This window comes from Leptinotarsa decemlineata, unplaced genomic scaffold (assembly GCF_025532065.1).
Source record: "Leptinotarsa decemlineata unplaced genomic scaffold, Ldec_3_MD MMD2_tig00003557_RagTag_RagTag, whole genome shotgun sequence".
In the NCBI taxonomy this organism is placed as follows: Eukaryota; Metazoa; Arthropoda; class Insecta; order Coleoptera; family Chrysomelidae; genus Leptinotarsa; species Leptinotarsa decemlineata.
Genome location: NW_027412590.1, coordinates 1,756,490 through 1,774,550, shown reverse-complemented (window position 1 = coordinate 1,774,550; position 18,061 = coordinate 1,756,490). Strand labels below are relative to the sequence as shown.

The 18,061-nt window shown below is 36.0% G+C and overlaps 1 protein-coding gene across 5 annotated transcripts in view; it reads right to left on the bottom strand.

Annotated features, from left to right (window-relative positions):
* Nucleotides 1-16,707: 16,707 nt before the first annotated feature.
* The window catches only part of LOC111513746 (equilibrative nucleoside transporter 3), a 57,941-nt gene continuing 56,587 nt past the window's right edge, over nt 16,708-18,061 (bottom strand). For all 5 annotated transcript variants that reach the window (XM_074178172.1, XM_074178169.1, XM_074178168.1 and 2 more), the window contains 2 exons: nt 17,485-17,684; nt 16,708-16,905 (listed from right to left, as the gene is read on the bottom strand). In XM_074178172.1, coding sequence (XP_074034273.1) covers nt 16,794-16,905; nt 17,485-17,684 — 312 coding nt within the window. In that variant the 3' untranslated portion in view covers nt 16,708-16,793. The remainder of the gene's footprint in view (nt 16,906-17,484; nt 17,685-18,061) is intronic.

The following is an 18,061-nucleotide window of genomic DNA, read 5'->3' as shown; positions in this document are numbered from 1 at the left end:
ATTATCGCCAGCTAAATAACGTGACGAAGAAAGACAGCTACCCTCTTCCAAGAATCGACGACACCCTAGACACGCTAGCCGGCTCCACGATTTTCTTGACTTTGGGTTTGAAGAGTGGATATTGGCAAGTTGAATTGGCCCCAGAAGATCGAGAAAAGACTGCTCTTACCATCGGCTCAGGATTGTGGCAGTTCACGGTTATGCCATTTGTGCTTTGTAATGCTCCAGCGACTTTAGCGAGATTGATAGAGATGGTTCTCAAGGGGCTCTCATGAAAGACGTGTCTAGTGTATCTCGACGATATACTCGTGGTCGGAAAATCGTTCGAAGATCACTTGAAAGATCTGGAGGAGGTATTCATGCGTCTGAGGAGTTCTAGATTGAAACTCAGTCCCAAGAAATGCCATCTGTTGCAGAAAGAAGTCCGTTACCTTGGCCACGTTGTCTCTGGGGACGAAGTGGCGGTAGACGAACAAAAGATCAAAGCAGTTAAGGATTGGCCCATTCCGAAAGACATACATCAGCTTCAGAGCTTCCTTGGTTTTTGCACCAACTACCGCAGGAACGTGCAGGGGTTTGCCAACATCGCCAAACCATTATTCCGACTCACAGAAGGGCAGATCCAGTTTCAGTGGTCTGAGGAAGGCCAAGACTCGTTCAAGAAGTTGAAAAGAGCTTTGATCAACGCTCCTGTTTTGAGCTATCCCCTACCTGACGGAAAATCAATTTCAGATACGGACGCCAGCAACGTGGGACTTGAAGCAGTCCTTTTTCAGATTCATGATAGACAGGAGAAAGTTATTGGCTACTTCAGCAAAACGCCCAGTAAACCATAGCGCAATTATTGTGTCACTAGGCGAGAGCTGTTGGCCGTTGTCAAAGGTGTAGAACATTTCTACCAATACATGTATAGAAGAAGATTTCTGTTGAGTGCGGATCATGCAGCTCTCAAATGGCTTCTGCAGTTCAAAAATCCCGAGGGCCAAGTAACACGCTGGATTGAGAGACTTCAAGAATTCGACTTCGAAATGAAACATTGAGCTGGGAATAGTCATAAAAACGCAGATGCCCTGTCACGGAGACCATGCCCCGATGACTGCTCACAATTCCGACGAGCAGAAGGAAAGGAAGCAGCTATTTGTAGCACTACAGCTGTAGACGTCAACTGGGAGGACAATATGATCAGAGAAGACCAAGAAAAAGATCCAGACTTTGGTTTAGTCTTCGAATGGACGAAACATAATCAAAGACCATCGTGGCAAGAGGTATCAGGTTATTTGCCATCTGTTACGTATATATATATATACATATATATATATATATATATATATATATATATATATATATATATATATATATATATATATATATGTATATATATATATATATATAAAATCAACTTGTGGAATTCTTGAAAACATAATATTTTGCCGGATACTCAATCTGGACTCAATCAAGGACATAGCTGCGCGACAGCCCTTCCGAATGTGACAGATCGTATGTTTCAGGCAACCGACTCGTGAATGATAACTGTTCTAGTTCTCTTAGACTACTCGAAAGCTTTCGATACCCTGAATCATTCTGCACTGAAACATATCCTAAGATATATTGGACTCTCAGAAGAATCTGTTTTGTTTTTTGATAGCTATCTAAGTGGTCGAAAGCAACGAGTTGTACTCCATACTAGGGTTTCTCAAACAAGAGAACTGACATGTGGGGTTCCACAGGGATTCATTATGGGACCAATTCTTTATGTAATTTCCACAGCATTTTTCAAAAAGTCTCTCACCATAGAAACGGGGTTCTGAAGCGAGTGTTGGAGTCTGAAGAAGGTGGAGAAGAAAGGCGCCAGAAATCCACGATGGAGTCATTGGAGGACATCTTGGGGTAACGAAGACCCTCCAGAAATTAAGACAACGGTTTTACTAGGTCAATTGTTAAGCCGACGTCAAGGACTGGTACAGAAAGTGTGCTGTATGCGCTGCCAGTAACGGACCTCGGATACGACTGAAAGCTCCAATGCCCCAGTATAACGTGGCTAGTCCATTTGAGAGAATCGCCATCGATATCGCCGGCGCGTTCCCAGAGTCCGATCATGGGAACAAATACATCCTAGTAGCCATGGACTACTTTAGGAAGTGTGCAGAAGCCTATGCCCTGCCCAACCAGGAATCCTATACCATCGCTGACGTCCTGGTGAAGAAATGGATTTGTTGATTCGGTGTCCCATTGGAGCTGCATTCGGACCAGGGCAGGAATTTTGAGTCCAACCTGTTCCAAGAAATATGTAAACTGTTGGACATTCGAAAGACCAGAACCACAGCCTCACATCCACAGTCCGATGGAATGGTGGAACGGATGAATAAGACCATAAACCCCCACTAGTCCAAGGTAGTCTCCGACCATCAAAGAGACTGGGACCAGACCAATACCTCCACCTGTTCCTGCTGGCTTATCGTTTGGTAGTGCACGAGTCAACCCCCCCTGCCAGTATTATAATGGGCCGAGAGCTGCGGCTTCCTTGCGACCTGAAATTTAGGATGCCGCCAGAACAAAACACTACGGGAGAAGACTATGTCAGCAAGCTTCGGCAGAGAATGGACGACATCCATGAACGAGTCCGTCTGAACATCCGGAGTGCCAGAGATAGGATGAAGAAAGCCTATGACATCAAGGTAAATGCTAGAGGATTCAAAATCGGTGACCTAGTTTGGCTGTATAATCCTAAGCGTCGCCGTGGTTTATCACCGAAGTTGCGAAACTCGTGGGAGGGTCCGCGAAAATCATGAAAAAAATTAATGACCCCGTCTACAGAATCCATAAGTACCTCGAGGAAAGCCTAGGGTCATCCATTTCAATAGATTGGCTACTTATGCAGGAAATCACGACCCCTCAGACCCCAAAGGATGAAATGAAGTTCCAGCAATACTCGAATGTACAGAAGGTCGTACATGGGGTAACTCGAGAAGAGCCACGAGACCTTTTCAAGGTTCCAGTTGATTACGCACTAGCTCACTGCGTGGCAGAGTATCTCCAAATGTCCAAGGATATCGCTGTGGTATTCAACAAGAAATTCGGTCAGCTCCAGACATTACGAGAACAGAATCCTGAAGTCGGAGGAGAGCTACAGTTGAAGAAGGGATAGAGAAACATCTTCTACTTGGTGACCAAAAAGCATTCTCGAGACAAATCGACCTATGAAGATGTCTGGAGGAGTCTTACTGAACTGAAGGGCACGATGCTGAACCAGAACCTCGTGGACATGGCAATCCCGAAATTAGCCTCTGGGCTCGACAGGCTGGACTGGAGAATTGTGAGAAGCATGTTGGAAACGATCTTCAGATCCAGTGGCATCAAGATTTTGGTGTGCGGTAACGATCTTCCACGACCGAGCATGAAGACTGTGGAGTGTTACTTCCATCGAACTCCACAGTGCAGATATGGGGAATCCTGCAGGTATCGACACATGCCAAGGATGACATTTCGGGACAAAACGTCTTCAAGAAGGGGCAATGTAATGAATCTGAAGCCGGCCTTGACCGATATTTCAGCCAGCGAATAAACAATGACTCACCGCGAAAGGAATGCACTCGAAGAACCACCGCGAAAGGCATAGATGGGTGCCGAAACTCCTAGAGAGATCTAGAGCGTTCTTGGCTGATATAGAAAAGGCCGCTTCCCGTTCCGAGGAGAGTCTGTATTCAGAAAGCGAATCGAACAGTTAACAAAGAATTCTAACAGTGAATATAAATTAAGCGTTAGTTGCTAGGTGGTGTATATAAATTATTTGTGAAAGTGTATTGTTGTGATAGTGATATATTGTTAAAAATAAATTTGTTCAAGACAGTTAATTCTTCAATTCGTTACAATACATTCTGATAAATATTATGTTATTAACATTTTAGGTACTTGTGTTAGTTATTCGCATGTGGCTGATAGGAACAATCCTCAACAAGTTTTATATGGTTCTTTCCCAAAATCGACTTTGATTATTAATGTGTTATCTCCAGTTCAGTTTTATGGAAAAAAATTAGACAAAGCTTAGTATTTGTTTGAAGGTGGTTGACAATGGTTCGGACTTCCAGTGTCTAATAAATTAATGAGATTAACCGAAGATAACAATTTCATTGAACAAAAAAACTGAAATTACAAAGAAATAACATACAAGCAATAACCAAACAATTGAAAATGAGATTGAAATATTAATAAAAGCTGAAAAATAAAAAAATAAAAAAATATTATTAACAAAAAATGGAAAATAAAAATTATAAGATTTCAAACCAAAATATATCACGACGTTTCGATTGTTGGTATCCACAATCATCTTCGGGTGATAACTGTTATCGGGTCGGGTGATAACAACTGTCTGCTATCCGGATCCAGAACGAAGAACTGATTGAATAAAATGAAAAGCTTTGTCAGCAGTTGAAAAATATTGAAAGAAGACGAAAAAAATATAACTTGATAATATACGGTTTGTGTGGCGGAGAATCTAATATGTACATTGATGTTTTGAATTTATTCAATGACACTTTAAAATTTCTTGTGGAGAACAGAATGTTCGCGATATTTATAGAATAGGAAATGAAAATGATGATAAACATCCTCGACCTATCGTTGTGAAACTGGTGAATTATAGATTGGAAAGTAATATTTTCCAGAGTTTGAATATCTTGAAGAATTCAGGATTATATTTTGCCAGATACTATATTGCGGAAGAATATAGAGACAGAAAATTTCTGAGCAACCAACTTAAATTAGCACGGATTCAAGATCCCCGAGCAACGTTGAAAAAAAATCTTCTATACTTTAACCATAACTCGTATTCCATCGACTCACTTAAGGCGAACCCATTGAAGGAAGCAACTTCACTTAATCCTCCTGCTGAGATATCGGCTCCTACCCCTAAGGACAATAAATTAGAGAAGAGATCGTCTGGGAGGTCGAAGAAATAAAAACTGTTCGTGTTTGTTATTATTTGAATTTATTGATTGTATTATATTTATTGTAGCTATAATCATAATTAATTGATAGGTTTCCTTTTGTGTTCATTTTTGATATGTTAAATATTGATGTATATTTATATATATATATATATATATATATATATATATATATATATATATATATATATATATATATATATATATGTATATATATATATATATATAAAATCAACTTGTGGAATTCTTGAAAACATAATATTTTGCCGGATACTCAATCTGGACTCAATCAAGGACATAGCTGCGCGACAGCCCTTCCGAATGTGACAGATCGTATGTTTCAGGCAACCGACTCGTGAATGATAACTGTTCTAGTTCTCTTAGACTACTCGAAAGCTTTCGATACCCTGAATCATTCTGCACTGAAACATATCCTAAGATATATTGGACTCTCAGAAGAATCTGTTTTGTTTTTTGATAGCTATCTAAGTGGTCGAAAGCAACGAGTTGTACTCCATACTAGGGTTTCTCAAACAAGAGAACTGACATGTGGGGTTCCACAGGGATTCATTATGGGACCAATTCTTTATGTAATTTCCACAGCATTTTTCAAAAATGTTGTCTCGCATTGTTATCTACAAATGTATGCGGATGATACTCAGGTGATGTATTCCTTCCACCCATCAGACATAGTGCATGGTTGTCAGAAAATCAACGAAGACCTTGATAGAATTTTCAAAATATCCAAAGATCATTCTCTCTCATTGAATCCAAACGAATGAATTGAAAACAAACTTCAAAATCCAACTTGATAAGTCAGAATTTTTATGAAAAGAAGTGGCCTATCTTGGCTATATTATTACTCCGAACGGTGTGAAACCTAATCCGGATAAAATCAAATCAATAGAGAACTTTCTTATTCCAAAAACACCTAAACAAATTGAAGGATTTTCAGAACTGTTAGGATATTACAGACGATTCATTAATAACTTCGCAAAATTGACGAAATCACTCACCAAATAATTGAAGAAGGGTGCACAGATCATCCACGACAAAGAATTTCTATCGTGTTTCAAAACTTGTGAAAATTTACTAATCAACGAACCATTCCTTCAGTATCCAGATTTTACTAAACCGTTCAACTTAACAACAGACGCCTCAAACGTAGCTTTGGGTGCGGTCTGGAGCCAAGGACCTATTGGAAAAGACCTTCCAGTAGCGTACGCTTCAAGGACTTTAAACGACTCCGAATCGAATTACAGCACAATAGAAAAAAACTATTGGCTATTATCTGGGCAACCAAATATTTTCGTACGTACCTTTTTGGCAGGAAACTAATTAAAGTCACGGATCATAATCCACTGCAATGGCTATTTTCAAATCAGAGTTCTGAATTGCTGAGATGGCGAATCAAACTTGAAGAATATCAATACAATATAATTCACAAAAAAAATCATCCAATACGAATGCTGATGCACTTTCACGCATTGAACTACACACAAAAGGGTAAAAGACTTTTTGGGAAGAACTATACGAGATAATCGAAGAGTCCGAACGTCTAGCCGGCCCATCTATTACTGTTGTTAACCAAAATAGTGTTAACCCCAACTTGAATACCCCAGACTACCAACCATCTTCGGATATATTGAAAATAGGTAAACTTCTTCAAGATAATATTTCTATGATAGTTAATGCCGACACAGAATCTACTCAAACTCCTGAAAAACATGAACTAAACCCAATTGAAGAAATTGATGACGTTACCGTGCACACTAATACCGAAGAAAATCCAATTGTTGAAATACCCATTTCGGAATCTGGAGATTCCGAAATGGGGAATTTTGTACAAAACCAAATTATTTTCCAATCTGTTCTTTATTCACCATCTGAACCAAAAATAACGATCTCATTTGAGAAGAAACAAAGAATGACTGTTCAGCTTTCTTTAAATAACTTTGAAAGAGACGTAATCGATTCTGTAAAAGAATATATTGCACCTAACATACCTTATTATCTTTACTTTGAAAATTCAGGTAATTATGAACGATTTTGTGAAGTAATTAGATGAAATTTCAAATGACCTTCATCAAAATTTAAAAGATGTAAATTCAAACTAGTGTCACACATAAAAAAGAAGCTTCAGAACTGATACAAGCATATCACGAAGGTAAAAGTAATCATAGAGGTATTGACGAGACCAAACAAAAACTCAAAATCCCAATATGAAAGATTCTACCCAAACCTTTATTAACGAGTGTGAAATCTGTCAACGAAGTAAATACGAAAGACATCCTATCGAAACAAAAGTGAATATAACCCCGACAGCCACCAAACTATTCGAAATTATCCACATTGACGTTTATACTTTAGAATACAATAAATTTCTTACTATAATTGACAGTTTTTCGAAATACGCGCAAGCATATCATTTGCCCTTTTTATCGGCTACCGATATAGCTGATAAACTCTCAATATTTCTTCACATCATGGCGTACCTATCCAAATTACAGTTGATAACGGATCTTAATTTAAAAACACAGTTATTGAAAAACTTCTCAAACTGCACAAAGTAAATGTACATTTCTGCTCACCCAATCATCCCCTATCAAAAGGACAAATCGAAAGACTTTACTCTATACTCTTATTGAACACATTAGACTTTTTAATACTAGAGGATTTCTTAAAACACCGCCTCAAACGAAAACGGTTTACGCTATACTTGCATACAATCACTCATTACATTCTGCAACGAAATTGAAACACATCGATATAGTTAATGGACATATAACCAATGAAAATCCATTCGATATCGACATAGACAATATTCTTCTCAATGACCATACAAATAACCACCGAGAAAAAACTAAATTACTTTACGCGGAAATAAACAGAAAAATAATGAATCGAAAAAAAAGGGTTTTTCAAAATCTAATGAAACGCGCGATAACCCAGAAATGTTCAAATCTAATTCTAAAACTTACGTGAAAAAACACTTGAGACAAAAACATGCTAATAAATTTGAAAAACCGACCACTATCACAAAATTAGACGAATCTATGAAGACAGTTTCCACAGAAAATCATGGAAAAGTACACATGGACAATTTAAAAAGGCCAAGAAAGAAGTGCTATAATTTTAATAAATAGTTCATTTCATTTCTTTTCAGAATACCTTTTGTATTCGAACTTCAAAACAACCAAAAAGTATTGGCTTCTAGTGTTGTGGAACAAAATTCAGTTTGAATCAATTTGATCAATAAATTCAATCAAATTGTTCAACAAATAATTCACAATGGAAAATTTCTTCATTTTCAAGATATACTCAACCAAATGATTGATATGTTTGAAATAGTCAACTCTGGCTTACAGGACATTGAAAATTCCATAGCATTCGCAAAACTCAATATTATGCATCAAAGCATAGTGAATCCCATTGGCTTATACGCCGAACTCCTTGAATTGCACGGAATTATTGCAAAAAATCAATTTCATATTGATATTACTTTAAAAAACATCTTGAAATTAGAGAAAATCATAAACATCGAATGTTTTTCTGAATAATAGAATAACCTTTCTTCTTCATGCTCCAATCATATATCCATATATTTTCGATTACTATCACTTTTATTCAATCCCTACATATAGTCAAAGTCAGTTCAAGGTACTTATACTCAAAAATTCATTTTTACTGAAGAACTCAGAATGATTCACATTTAAAAGCGACGATTGTGTCAAAGTCGAACCAAAATTCTATGCCTGCAAGAAAATGCCGATTAGATAAATTTCTGGGAATCTCTATGAGCTGCATCTTCTGGAGATAGAACACACTTCCACATGTAGACAAATCGATGTTAGGATTACTAAGCCAATAGCTAACCTACTGAAGGACTCTACCCAATGGATAGCGATATTCCCATATAAAACGACCTGTCCACTGTTCAACTACCCCGCTGTGCATGATAGTTGAATCTTCGAGAGGAGGAATTATCTCATCACCTAGGACAATCCCGCTGATCCAGCAGTACCACCACCCTGTTCCAGATGCTGACAAGACAGTTCTCACAGGAGCGCCCATCTTCGAAGCTTCGAATCCAGAGTCAGTCAGACTTCATTCCTCAAAGCAACATCACGTATAATTTCAAATATTTTGTATTTCTATCATTTCTATTTTCAAGTTTTTTAACAATGAGAGTATTTTCAAAAAGCAAGTTTAGTGTCGTCGATAGTTAATTCGCCTTAATAATTTGGCAATCACCCTCAATAATGATAGGTGAATCAACAGTACTTTTCACAAATTTCGGTGTGCCATCTGCAGTACTAACATGTTTATGAGAAGAACGAAATATTTTCAATTTTAGTTTTTCCAAAATGTCCAATCCATTAGAGCCAACAATGGAAGCATTAGCTCCACTAATGTGTTCCCTCATCAATATATAAACATGGCCGACAATAATATTGTGCTGATTTCAGCTGAACTTAACAAACTTAAAAAAAGTGAGTTGGTCGAAATAATAACTTACAAGAGATTACCTTCAACAGTGACTAGTGATGTACTCCTGAAATTTCTGTCAACACCTGTGGAAAGTGATAGAGGACAGGCAGTCCAGGATGCAGGCAGTAACATAACCTTTAAAGGATGTGTTAATTCGTCGTGTGGAAATTCACACCCACAACTGAAAACCTTGAAAGAAAAACTAGAGACACTCCAACAACTGGTGGTACATTTAGAAAAGAGATGTGCTGAACAGGAAGACCTAATATTGGTTCTGAAACATATTAGCAATTTGACAAATTCAAACAGCCAGCGCCATCGTTCGTAAACACAACGAACATCTCAAGAGTGGATGGTGCCTATGCCGATAAAGCAGCCTGCAACATGCCTGCAACATGCTACAAACTTGTTCATCTCCTAAGAAAGACATACCAAAACAAACGTGGTGCTCAGGTTCGAACAGCAGTGGCGGGGGCAATGCACTCGCAAAAATCAAATAAACAAACCAATAAACCCATAATAGGGACCAATTCTAAGCAGAATGGGACTCAGATAAGGACAATATCCAAACAAGGATATGTACATGTGTGCAGAATCCATCCTGATATAAATTCCGAAGATATGAAAAACTTTTTGAAAGAAAGTGCTCCAGATATCCAGTTCGTTGTCGAAGAGTGGAATAAAACCGAATATTATGTATCTTTCAAGGTTACTTTTCCATTAGAATTCATTGAAAGGATTTATGATTCCAATATTTGGCCGGGGGGTGCAGCAATTCAGCGTTTTACTTTCAGAGAAAAAAATTTTCGGAATCGCAATTACCGGAATGTGTTGGGGAAATAAAAACTACATCAAATAAAAATTTTCCCAAATTCTCGCTGATTCATGTGAATGTCCAAAGTTTAAGTAATAAAACAGACTTTATTGATATTCTAAATGATGAGGTGGTACCAGATTTTCTATGTATGACGGAGCATTGGCTGGACGAGTCTAAATTAGAACTGATAACCCTTAATGGTTACAAAAAAATGTCTCAATACTGTAGGACTCAACACTCTCATGGAGGGTCGGTGATTTATGTAAGAGAGGGAATAATGCGAGATTGTCAGGGAGTAGCGGATTTACAAGTTTTCGCGGAAGATCTATGCTTTGAATTATCTGCGGTTGGTTATAAGAGTGATTCCATGATTATTATTGTGATATATCGGTCTCCTTCCTCAAATACCCAGGACTTTTTCTATCGACTTGAAGCTATTTTGGCTATTGTAACAAAGAAATATAAAAGGATATTACTCTGTGGCGATTTCAATATAGATGGATTGAAAATAAATTGTAATGACACCAAATTTTTATTTGACATCATTGAGTCATTTGGTTCGATCAGTCATATTAAAGTTCCAACTAGAATAAGGACTCACCAAAATGGTATTACATCTGCAACCAACTTAGATTATGTAATTTCTAATTCATCCATCTATCAAGTCAAAACTTTCGATCCGGGATTCTCAGACCATTTAGCCCAAATATTGGAATGACCAAGGGTGGAACAGGTGAGTTCAACTGATAAACAAATTGGAAAACGCTTGTTGAATCCGAACACTGTCTCAGAGTTCGAATTTTTGTTTAATAGGGAAATCATTGAACTAAATACGTTTGATGAGATATATATTGCCTTCGATACCTTCTGGAAACACTTCCAATGGTGTTATCAAGTTTCACATCCTAAGAAACTATTGAACATTAGTAGAATAACTAAGAGTTATAATCCTTCGCGACAAATTATAGAGGAATTAGGTAATTTTAGACAGATGAATTGGGACAGGAAAAATACTTCCGATGAGACAATCCATTTGAATTACGAAACCAGGAAGCGTAAACTAAAAGTGTTATTGTGCCAGGAAAAAAAAGAATATTATTCCTCCCTCATAAATGATTCTAGCAATAGAAATAAAAAGATTTGGGAAATAGTCAATATGAAACTTAACAGGCAATCTACAGGAGTGAAACGAATATCAATAAAGGTGAAGGATGATATACTTGATGATCCTATCAAAGTTGCAAATATTTTTGCGGAATATTTTGCCAAATCTATACAAGATAAAATTGCCAGGGTTTATGAAATACCTGTACAAAACACCGGCACAACAGGGATACATGTTCCCAATTCGTTCTACTTCTTACCTTTTTCTGATTATGAGATTAAAAATATCATATGTGGACTAAAAAATAAGAAATCTCTTAGTATTGACGAAACTCCTATGGAACTCATAAAAAAATGTCAAGATCTCCTTTCACCGTATTTGTCGAAACTAATGAATATGTCTGTCGAAAATGGCAAATTTCCCACTGCCTTGAAGGTGTCGAAGACAATACCTGTTTACAAAAAAGGTGATCCAGAAAATATTGACAATTATAGGGGAATAGCGGTGCTCAGTCCCTTTTCAAAAATTTTCGAACGAGCCATGTATGAGAGACTTTCAGATTACTTGAAAAAATTTGATTTGCTAACTACCCATCAGTATGGATTTCGAGAAAAGAGATCGACTGAGAGTGCTACGTCAAAATTGGTGCAATACATATATGATGAAATGGATGTAAATAATTATGTGGTGGGAATATTTTTTGATTTGTCCCGTGCTTTTGACGCGATAAATCTAGACATTTTAGAAACTAAACTCAATGTCCTGGGTATTAGAGATCGGGCAAACAATGGGATAATTTCATTTGTAAGGCATCGGCAAATTTTTGTCAAAATTGAAAGGGAACTTTCCGAAGGTGAAGTTATTGATATTGGAACCCCCCAGGGTAGTATCCTTGGACCACTTCTTTTTCTCTTATATGTGAACGACTTACCAAACTTCATAGAAGGAGGCAGGTTGTTCATGTATGCTGATGACACTTCGATGGTGATTACTGGCCACACACTGGAGGAAATTTCTATCAAAACCGACAATGTTGTCAAACAATTTCTTTGGTGGTGCGACAATAACCGTCTAATTCTCAATTCGGAAAAAACTAAAATTATGCAATTTTTCACAAATCCTAGGTCACTGTCCAATAATATATCAATCAAAATAGATAATTTTATGGTCACTACCAGCCCGACCAATACCTTTCTCGGCACAATTATTGATGAAAAATTTATGTGGTCTGATCAAATCAACAGCGTATGTCAGAGATTGAACAAATCGTTTTTGCCCTATATTCACTGAAATCAACCTTGAACAGATCATCCCTGCTAAACGTTTATTACGCCTTAGCCTACTCAGCTATTTGCTATAATATCACCACATGGGGACAAGCTACAGAACGGAACCGGGTATTCATGATCCAAAAACGCATTATTCGATTAATATATAGCCTGGAATACCGTGAATCGTGTAGACCAACTTTTAAATCTCAAAAAATTCTTACCGTAACAGGTATATATTTATTCAAATTATTGATAGACACACATAGGAATATCATCAACCTACAAAAAAATTCAGATCTTCATCAATACTCTACGAGAAAACAGGAGAATATACATCTCAGAAGCTTCAAGCACCTCTCGTATAAAAAATCACTAGAGTGGGCAGGAAGTTACTTTTATAACCTGCTGCCGAAGGAAATAAAAAATACCACCGTTAACAGATTCAAAAAGCTTGTAAAAACTCTACTGGCTGACAATCCGCTTTATAATACTCAAGAATTCGTTGATCTTCTAAATGTTAATAAATAGTAATTTTGCATTCAAATCTGGGTGAGAATACTTGTTTATTGTACTGTTTCTTTAACATTTTTATATCATTAATTCTACCTTTTTTTTATATTTTTTTCAATATAGTGTTAGATTTTAATGATTGTATCCGGATGTATCCGATGATTGTAACTAACGAACCTACACTTATGTGGCTAATGAGGTAATAAAGTTATCTATCTATCTATCTATCTATCTATCCATCAAATAAAACAGTTATATCCTGATCTAACAGTTTAAGTTTAATATACGGACGGTTATCTAATGGCTTTTTCATAAAAACTGGCGAAATGTCTACAATACAATCATTATTATCTAAACTATAATTCAACTCTTGATTCACATCGGAATTAAAAAAAGTTATCTTTATGATTATGTCCACTAGAGTATCTGTAATTTTTGTTATTTGTGACTCTACTAATTTGGAGGTCTTGTTGGTCACTGCACAAGCCTATCCCTACCCTTTTTTTGGTTCTGAACACCGATGACAATTGTAGATTTTCACATTCGGCATGCCGCATTTGAAACAGAAAACCTTTCTGTTAGCCTTACAATTTTGATACAAATGGTTAGCTAAATCGCAATTCCAACAAATATTTTTCTCTTTGGGAGTAAGACTACTGTTATCTGGATTCAATTCTAGCCGGTGATTTTTTTGAGAAGAGATGGGGGGATTACTATCTTTAGAATTGTTGGGAATCGGATGGGAATCGTTCCTAAAGAAATGCCTGAAATGTTTATTCTGAGAATGGCTTTTGAATTTCCTATAACTTGTTTTATCATTTTCTTGTTGAATTTTATAAACTTGATGGCTAGAATGCTGTTTATCTTCATTCAAAAGATAATGCATCTCACGCTATCAAGATATTTACATTTTTCAACGTTCAATTTTTCCAGTAGTCATTTCACATTGGGAGAAAATTGGAACACAAAGAAATTCCTTTTTAAAAATTTTGAATTGTAGATTGTAACATACTGAATATTTGAAAATTTCTATTTTCTTTTATCGCAGATCTTGGATAATAATAATAATATAATAATAATTTTTATTAGTCTCAAGAAACATAAAGTTTGTAGACAGGTCAGTAGAAAAATACATTTAAAAATTTATATAAGGTCATACATTAAAATTGGTTAATGATAAAAAATAGAAGGTATAACGCAATAGAAACGCTAAATAATACATGAAAACAATGGCATTATACATTATAAATATATAAAGTATGTAGATAATGATGAATTGTGCTATCAGTATAAATAAAACTACAGGTTTCTGTGGGTCATGAAGATATTTCTGTTTTTCTTGGTGAATGTTATTGGATAGTATCTGTTTTGATTGATTTCTGAATTGCGTCAAGGGTCTATTCCTAAACTCTGTGGGAAGAAGGTTGAAGAGCCGTATGTCGTCTCTTTGCGTTCGTTGCAGACGACATAATGGCACCAACAAATTGTGTTTGTGTCTGTTATCATGAGGGTGAATTGACGAGTGTGTTGCATGTTCATTCATCTTTGACTTAACTGTTATTATACTTTGATGAATGAGCAGTGAGTAGATGGTCATGATTTTTAATGGAGGAAATAGTTCTCTACAACTGGTATCTCATGGTACATTTAAAATAGATCTTATTGCCGCTTTCTGCAATGTGAAAATTCTCGTAATATGTGTAGATACTGCATTACCGTAACACTGTATTCCATACATCAAGTGACTATGAAACAATGCATAATACGCAGATACTGTTGCTTCCATGTTTGTGACACGTCGTATTTTTCTTAGTGCAAATATCACTTGCGACAGCTTGTTACATGAACAGTTTATATGGGCTGTCCACCTCAGTTGTGGATCTAAAACTATACCTAGAAATTTTATGTGCTCATTTTCAACCAAACTATTTGTACCATTTACACTAAAGATTTCACAACGGGTTTTGGTCTCATTCAAAAAAAGATCATTGGCTGTGAACCAAATCTTAGCATGTGTCATAATATCTTGATGAATAGGTAAATGATCAGTCCCCTCTTCAAGTATTATACAGAAAGTTGTGTCGTCGGCAAACATATTTGTTAGTAAATTATTGCAGGATACTTACAGGATTATTGCAGAATACTTCTGAACAGTCAACTGTAGTACTCCAAAAAAGCATAATCGGGATGCTGACATCTGTTTCAAAGTCTATGTTGTTAATTTTGATTATTTAAATTCATGTTACGATCAATTTATGAATTGACATCAACTGGAACTCTTGTTCTTCCGTTCAGTAATACCATTTATTTTCATAGTATAGTGTAACGTAGAGTGAAAAGTTAGGTACAGAAAAAAAATCTGCTTTCAGTAATGTCACACTGGTGGGCTCTGGGTATATGTCTGAAAAAAAGAATGTAAAAGGTGATAGAATGGCTCAAAACGATACCTTTTATATTTGTGAAGGATGCAGTTCTGAAAATGTATTTTCTGTGCCTGGCTTTGTATATAGAACACAAAGTAGTGATTCAAGTGAAATTTTTGAGGATCATCCATAAGAAAAAATTTGAATGTCGAAATCTGCCAGGCAAAATCTAACTTTCTACAATAGGCGGAAAATTTTGAAACTGTATATATTTCTTGTAAAGCTAATTGGCTTACGTATTCAGGCAAAATATTTTGTCGCATCTGTTTAACTTTGGTTATCTCGGCAGGAGGTCAAGAAAGTCTATCAAACAAAACTTCAAGATGTGAAATATAAATAGAAACGGATTAATTTTCTTTTTGTTTTCGCTTCTTTACCTGGTCCCAAATATTTTCATCCGCGTCAGCATGAAGAAACTTTCTTTTGAGAAGAGAAACAAGTGAGTCCCAATTATAAACAGATGGTTTGATACTTCGAAACCATATGAAAGTGTCCCCTTCGAAGAGTTCAACTGCTGATTCAAACAGGTCTACTTCTGATACTTTGCGTGAATGCGCATATTCAGTGGTTCGTTTTAAAAACTCATACAAGGTTTCATGATCTCCATTGAATTCAACATTCCAACTAGAAATAGGTATTGAGTTACTTGAACGACAAACAGTTGGCAGTACAACTGGAGGAGAAAGATTACCACTTATAGAAGGAGTCTCATTTGGAACAGTTTTTAAGCAATTGAATAAGTCAGCTTCTAACGTCAAAACAGTCGCGAATGGTTCTGATTGGAAAGTTTTGAAATTAATAACCCGAGAACGGTTTTAGTTAGGTACATAGTACCTTATATGAAATCATACTGTTTTTTACTGACTTATTTGAAAGTGTAACGAAATGAAGGGTGTTCTATAAACAAAAACACAACTTCGATATGTCACACTTTCTTCAGCCATCCTATAGATTTCAAAATAATCTCTTTCAACAGCCTCAATCAATGTACATATAATGAGATGCAGGAATTCAAGAAAAAATCGGGTACCCCACCCTCTATATTAGTGTGTATATTCAATAATCTCATTATTTCACTTATATCATAATTTTTTCGATGTTTCTGTCATTATATGAATAGAATTGGATATGTGAAATTCTGTGAATGAAAAAAAAATTATACATTTTTTTTATATTTATATATGCACAAAAGTGTATAACAAATACAATACTTTTTGTTTTCATATAAATATATTAGAGAACATTATTGACCCACACTGCACTCAGCGGGGAAAAGGCACTTCCCAACACCATTGCAACTGCTTGCAGCAGAATGAAAGCCTCTTCAGTTTTGTCTTTGGCGAAACTGAAACAAAAAATCAATCATCAGATGAGGATATTCTACAAACCGTGTATGCAAAAATAGATCAGTACGATGAACAATTTCGAAATCGAGTTTTCTGTTGACTGATTTTTGATAATTTCATATGTGAAGAAATAGTACAAAAAAATAAATCACAAATGGATTTACTGTTGTTTTGAAACGTCTAAGGATGATTTTATATGATGTTTATAGCTTATATCATATTTCTCACTTTGAAGCTAACTGAAAGACGACAGAAATATAATAGTGGAACTGTCCCATCAGAAATCTAGTCGTGATAACACGCAATGAACAACATGCAGAAACATCTCGAGATATATCAGAACACCAGTTACGTTCATGTAACACATCTTGAAAATATCAATGAACCCTGATATCAATTATTGAAAATACATCAAGATAAAAATAACTCAATGGTTGAGTAGAATTTAATTTCAATTTCTGAATTTTCAGAAAGTATTTCATTTCATAATATCGTCATCTCATTAATTTTCAATCAGAGATTTGAAAACTTCATAATTATCTATCGAAAACAGAAAAATGGATTATGAATATACTCACTTGGGTGTACTGAGAAAAGATATAGTGCCCACATAACCAGACAAAATTGTATTGATAACAAGTATGGTGATGTACTGCCAGTCGTGTGGAAATAATACTGGTAGATGGTGTTTTGGTGACTCGTTGCAGAATAAGAAAAGGGGATTCAATGTGAAAGTTTTCATCAGACTGAAGAGTATAAACCATTTTGCGTTCTTAGGCTGCGAAACAAAGGCATATTGAATTTTGAAAATTCAGTAGTGTAACATTATGTTATATCATGCTAAATTGAAAATTTACGTCAAATAAAAATACAATATATTCAACTGTTCCGGCTTAAACTTTGTTTCACCATATTTGAAACCTATACACATTTCATGACCGGATTTCTGAATGAATAGTTTTTTCAGAGGCTTGGGTACTTTATGGGACGGTCAGTGTATCTTATGTTCAAAATATCTAACACCTGACGGTGTTCCCCACCACTTCTTTCTGTGAGGTCGAAAAGTGTATAGCGCTGTTTACCTGACCGATGACAAAACGTATATATATATATTATTCAAATTCGTTTCTGTACATGGGGATCTCGGAAACGATA